This window comes from Mucor mucedo (genome assembly GCF_025094135.1).
Source record: "Mucor mucedo strain NRRL 3635 chromosome Unknown EV154scaffold_88, whole genome shotgun sequence".
NCBI lineage: Eukaryota > Fungi > Mucoromycota > Mucoromycetes > Mucorales > Mucoraceae > Mucor > Mucor mucedo.
The window spans coordinates 164441-170440 of record NW_026252372.1 but is presented as its reverse complement, the minus strand read 5'-3'; the positions used below and the strand labels follow the sequence as shown (position 1 = coordinate 170440).

Sequence of the window (6000 nt, the reverse complement as noted above, 5' to 3'; positions counted from 1 at the left end):
ATCTGAGCGAAACGTTAACTCTTTTAATGATGAATTCCATAGCTATTATTAAAGTTTATAATTTTTACTGACAATGCCCCCTTATATACATATCATTGAGGCATGTAAAAATGTGACTAAGCAGACTTTTGAAAGACTAATTATATTTGATGCATTGTCAACGTCTCCCGTGTTAGGACAAAGGATCTGTCTGACTAAAAGTTAAATAAGGGTTGACAAATCTATCGTTTGACGTTGAAGATCTGCCAGCTAAAAAACGGTGAATGTAATAATTGTTGATGTTTATTTAACTATCAATAAGTAATGTAAAATGTGTTAAACAGGAATTATTAAATCTGCCTATTCGAATATTTTAATCATTCCTCTTTTCCTCGATAATGGGCGGTGGAATACCATGAATACGTACACGATATATCTCTGTGCAATTCGGATTACCCCAATTTGATTTTATATGCAGCTGGACAATACCATATACAATTGGGGATTCATTTTCTTTGGTAGGATTCATGTCAAAAGTTTGTATTGCATGATCATCATAAATATCATACTCTGCTGTCCCCAAAGACACATTTGCACCCTTATTAATACCAAACAATTCTAGTTTTCGGGGTGCTTTGGACATATTACCGGCCATCATTTGGGAAGAAGGATAATCTATAGAGATACTTTGGATGATGATGGGTTGGCTAAGTCTAATACCGAGTGTGCCGTACGATCCGTACATGGACCAACATTCGCCTATATGTGTGCTCGGTTTGATGGCCTCGTAGGGCGTGTTTTCGAAAGGAGATAGTGCAAAAAATCTCAAGATCGATTGTTTCCATATGGGATAACGACTATATGTATGACTGGTGAGACTATGAACGATGCGTGCATGACGGAAAATTGAGGCAAAGTCAGCCTTGTTCAAGACATCCTGGTGGTAAGTTTGAAGAGCGGTCTGAATCATGTCTTCGGTTTTTTGAGCGTTTAAAATATCTGTTATTAATCGAGAGAGATTTTCAAGCGATACAGTGTTTTTATCATCCATAACATTATCAATTTCTTGTGCCTTGATGGTGTTTTTTACTTGTTCGCTTATAAATCTTTGAAGAGCTTCGATTTGAATTTGTCTGTGTTGAAGTTCGGCCCAGATAGCTGTTTGATTGACGTCGTAAATTGCTTTATGTTGTTTGAACTCTGCTTGAAGTTGTTTTATTTGTTCATCGAGAGCGCGTTTCTCTTGCCGTATTTCCGACCATGCGCGCTGGTATCCTTCAACAATGGATGTCCGGTTGTTCCTACTTTGTGGATGATATGCATTATCTGTTAAATAAGCACGATAATTAAAGAGCATATATATGACGGAGGACGAAACAATAATGTAGGAAAATGTTTTGACGAAGCTTTTTACTTTTCTGTTAGCTTCTGATATGGCTTGTGGGTCACGAATGCGGTTCCATCTAAACCAGAGAAATAAAAATGGTTGTACTATTACATATCGAATAATTTCTTCTAACAGCAAGATGCAAAAGAGAGCAATTCGTGTGGGTATCCAATACGCCAAGTATAAATTAAACAAGATAAATTTAAATGCGACCGAAAAAATATTTTTGATGTGAGGGTTCAAATCAAACTGATTATTATCTTGGTCGGCAGGTTGATCGTTATCGGTGGTAACATAACGGTATATAGGATCAAAAGGGTTAGGTATTGCTCTAATGGCACGGATGGGACCCCCTAACATTTTTTTTTTTGTTGGGTAATGGGAAGAGAGAATCCTAATTATTGTGAAAAGATCTTTTCCTTTATATCATTACTGGTTTTTTTTGTCTCATTGTTTGTAACCCATAACAATGATTTGAAGAATAGAATAAAAACAATGATTCTCTTTTCTTTAATAAATGTACTCAAATGGCTGATCTACTTGATTCTGTGTTATTCAGATAAATTATGCATCAATCCAGCGTTTTATATAGTGATTTTAGAAAAGCAATTTAATATGAGAAAGGGGTGGGGGCGTATAAAGTTTAGGATTGATTGAATCTTTCTACTGGGTGTAACATCCGTGTTTCGTTTTATTGGTATTAACTCCCTTTTGCAATGCGGTATTTGAACCTCCTCCCATAAATAAAATCAGTCGTTCTCCCCCTATTTTCAATCTCTCTTTTTTTCCTTTTGAAAAAACAAAATAATAAAAAAAAGAACGCCTCTTTTATCCTTCAGTCTATGCTAAAAATCTCGACAGTTTCGGTATTGCTTTTACTATTAAGAAATATTCTAGCACAGCCTATTATTGTACTAGATAATGAAGTGATTACCTATCAATCCGCCATGTTTTATGAGCGACTTGTCATAATTGTGGTATTGGTCCTTTTAGGCGGAGTATTTGCAGGTAACAAAAAAAAAAAAAAAAAAAGGGAGCTCACTAATGGTGAAATTGTGTAGGATTAACGATTGGGCTTATGGGACTTGATCAAACAAACTTGCACGTCATGGTAGAATCGGGTTCTGCCTCAGAAAAGGAGAATGCTAAAAAGGTATTAGCTTTATTGGAACGCGGAAAACATTGGGTTTTAGTGACGTTATTATTATCCAATGTGATTATCAACGAAACGTTACCTATTATCTTGCACGATGTTTTGGGTGGAGGATGGCAAGCAGTTGTTACTTCCACTGCTTTGATTGTGATTTTCGGAGAGTAAGTTTGTTATCCTACAATTTTAAAATCGCATCATTAAACTCTTTTTTTTTTTCATCATAGAGTAATTCCTCAATGTAAGCATAATAGATCGAGATCGGAAAAATTAATCTTGTACTGACTTTATTTCTCTTGTGTAGCCATCTGCGTTCGTCATGGATTGGCCATTGGGGCTAAGACAGCATGGTAAGTGAAAATGAGACAGAGATAGGGAATGAACGAAAGAGACTGATGATAATTTGACATAGGATGGTGTTGGTTCTGATGTACATTATGTATCCCATTGCCTACCCTACTGCTTTATTGCTGGATTTCTTTCTTGGAGAATCACACGGTACAGTGTATAAAAAAGCTGGACTCAAATCTTTGGTGTCATTACATCAAGCCGTGCATGCATCTGATGTCGATGCACTTACATCGGATGAAGTGACAATTATTGGAGCAGTACTGGATCTTAAATCTAAACCCGTCTCATTTATTATGACACCCATGGATGACGTATTTACTTTGTCTACAGATGACATTATGGATGAAGCCCTTGTGGACAAAATCTTGACAGCTGGTTACTCTCGTATCCCTGTTCACACTCCCGAAGATAAAAATAACTTTATTGGTATGCTCTTGACAAAGAGACTGATCACCTATGATCCTGAAGATGCTTTACCCACAAAACAGTTACCTTTAAGCGCATTGCCTGAAACAGGTCCTGATACCAGCTGCTTGGATATTCTGAATTTCTTCCAAGAAGGCAAAAGTAAGGCTTTATATGTTATTTTATTGGGAATCATATTTTAACTTTTTCTTAAAAGGTCATATGGCTTTGGTCTCGGATGATCCGGGAGGTGAGAGTGGTGCATTGGGCGTGATTACACTAGAAGATGTGATTGAAGAACTAATCGGTGAAGAGATTATTGATGAAACTGACGTCTATGTTGATGGTAAGAGAAATTAGAGCTAAACCCAATTTGGATCTAACTCAAACTTTATTTAGTTCGTAATAAGATTCGTGTTGTGCGTCGACAAATGTTGAGTAAACGTAATACCCACTTGACCGCAAACAAAAAGAAAGAAATGAAGCAAGAAAAGCTCTCCAAATCGTATGGAGCTGTTTAATTTATAAATACCTACACTGGAAGGTATTTCAGTAGGAATTAAAGAAAAAATAAAGAAATTAGTATATTTGGCATTAGAGTAAAATGTTTATAAAATACATCTCGTAAGAATATCGAGCTCGTTGAGCTTCTTTGGTCCCGCTGGAGGTAGTAACAGTATCTGTAGAACAAGGTGTAATCGACGTTTTGGTTAGAATATGTATACGGAAACATAAAAGCAGACTAAAACAATCTGGAAGAGACAATTTAGAAGTACACACAATAAAAGAAGCCACATTATATCACCATTCATCAACTTCAGAATGTGTGTTTCCTCCTGCATTACAATAATAATTAAACTTTAATTACATATTTGTAACTTCAGAGGTGCAGGTAGAATCACACTTTCCGCCCACAGTAGGTCTGATAACACTAGCATCATGCTCCTCATTGAATTTCTGTTTAAATGGTTTGAACGACTTACACAAAGCAAGCTGACTACTATCGTTTGCGTCCTACAATCTTTAAAAATTGAAGAAGGGTGTCAACAACTTTATCCTTGGCATTCTATTTTACTTTGATTTTTGCATCAGCTATGACAGGATCGACATTCTCCTCATTAAAAGAAATTTTTATTTTTTAATCACACACAGTTCGTTTTTTGCCGACTGTTGGATTTGATGTAATACTCTCATTAACTGCACTCTAGTTTATGCGCAAATGCTGGGAATACTCTTACTTTTCTAGCTAAGCCTGTTATTCTGTGATTTTAGATTACCATTCCGGAATCTAATTATTATACAGTCTGCAAAAAGTACTTTGAATAATCTTTTCATTATAATGTCAAGCCCACTTTAGCAGTTAATAAATACTATACATTATAGCCCATTTGTGTATTTAATATCATTTTGTAGGATCAAACGATCTATCCAGCCTCCTCCTCTTCTTATCATTGATAAACCAAAGTTTTTAAGTTGCTGCAAATAGAGATATCACTAAAATTAAAAAACGTTTCCCATAATGTTTGAGCCTTTACCAATAATAAAAACAGCTGCAGGTAACCCCAGGTTTATATACAAGTAATTCTAGACTTGTTAAATATCTATCAGTGCTTCGGTGTAGTACGTACCAACAGTGGAGCGTAATTATTAAAAAATCAAATTGATCATCACATGAAGTCTATAGAAAAATCTTACGTGGTACGTGAGTATCAGAAATATAATAAAAAAAATTGTCATATCAACTCAAGGACGAGTAGTTATGTAAAGTATATTTATTACGCCGCTTGTTTTCCTCTATATGAAGGCTATTCACATGGTAGTTACAAAATAGTGCCATATAAGATACCGTAATCTGATAGGCGGAATTCTAGATTTTTAGCATAATTTTATTATTCTTGTCGTTCAATGTAATTCATATATGTTGATCCTTCCGACTCAAATTTACGTATTCTGTATGGAAATGTTAGATTTATGGCATACTTATTCATTATCATCATATCATATTCTCCTTAAAAATTATCGGATTCTTGAAAATAAATGTAGACCATCAGAACATTTTCTTTCCATTGATTTATTTTCACTGAAATAAAACGATATAACAAGATCTAGCAGTAGCCTTTTATCTATTTTTTTTTTAAATTAGTTGTTATGGCGTTGCCTTGTTAAGTCACCTGTCTAAATTGAAAGTAAGAATGTCCTAAGTGTGTGTCGTGGCAGCCGTTCTTTTTTACAATATATTTTAAGTTCAGCATTATTTTTTTCTCTTGTCTCTTTTAAGCACCATGTCGACTGAAGAAGATCAAGCTAGAAAAGCCAAGCTTGCAGCTGCCAAAAAAAAGGTAAATAAGACGCAGGATATAGTCTTGTTTTTATTTTTTTACTTTTTATCCGTAATAATATAATAATAAACAATAATGAAACTGACATGGACATGCAGCTCAAAAACTTTCAAGGAAAACGAAAGACCGATAAACACGAATCGGCAGAACAACCTGCAATCAACATTGCTTCTCCCGATGAGGATATAACGCCTACCCTTGCTGAAGAAGTAGTCAAAGCACCTGTTCCTACACCTGTTCAACCACAACACGACATTGACACGCTTACAAGTCAAATAAAGCAGCTTGAATTAGACAAGAAATTACTGGTAAAGCAATTTTATTTCTATCCTTTTGGCTTGAAAAAAAAATCAGCTCATTCGAATTAAATATGTCGTAGATTGTTTCTG

General features: G+C 35.1%; 2 protein-coding genes across 2 annotated transcripts; one reads left to right on the top strand and one right to left on the bottom strand.

Moving 5' to 3' along the window:
- Positions 1-352: 352 nt before the first annotated feature.
- Positions 353-949, bottom strand: EV154DRAFT_469204 (UNC-like C-terminal-domain-containing protein; the record flags this gene model as incomplete). The annotated part of the gene is made up of 1 exon (XM_051597815.1): positions 353-949. The coding sequence occupies one exon, from the start codon at positions 947-949 to the stop codon at positions 353-355; it is 597 nt and encodes a 198-aa protein (XP_051454728.1).
- Positions 950-2102: 1153 nt separating this feature from the next.
- EV154DRAFT_518256 (uncharacterized protein) lies at positions 2103-4119 on the top strand. The gene is made up of 7 exons (XM_051602598.1): positions 2103-2374; positions 2428-2680; positions 2744-2757; positions 2821-2866; positions 2929-3434; positions 3490-3618; positions 3672-4119. The coding sequence occupies exons 1-7, from the start codon at positions 2209-2211 to the stop codon at positions 3791-3793; spliced, it is 1236 nt and encodes a 411-aa protein (XP_051454727.1). The 5' UTR covers positions 2103-2208; the 3' UTR covers positions 3794-4119.
- The last annotated feature ends 1881 nt before the right edge of the window (positions 4120-6000 follow it).

Bases quoted from the DNA above. Each gene is read 5' to 3' on its own strand.
- EV154DRAFT_518256 (XM_051602598.1), top strand. From the start codon at position 2,209: ATGCTAAAAATCTCGACAGTTTCGGTATTGCTTTTACTATTAAGAAAT. The intron at 2,867-2,928 runs GTAAGTGAAAAT...AATTTGACATAG, and splicing joins ATTGGGGCTAAGACAGCATG to GATGGTGTTGGTTCTGATGT. The intron at 3,435-3,489 runs GTAAGGCTTTAT...TTTTCTTAAAAG, and splicing joins TTTCTTCCAAGAAGGCAAAA to GTCATATGGCTTTGGTCTCG.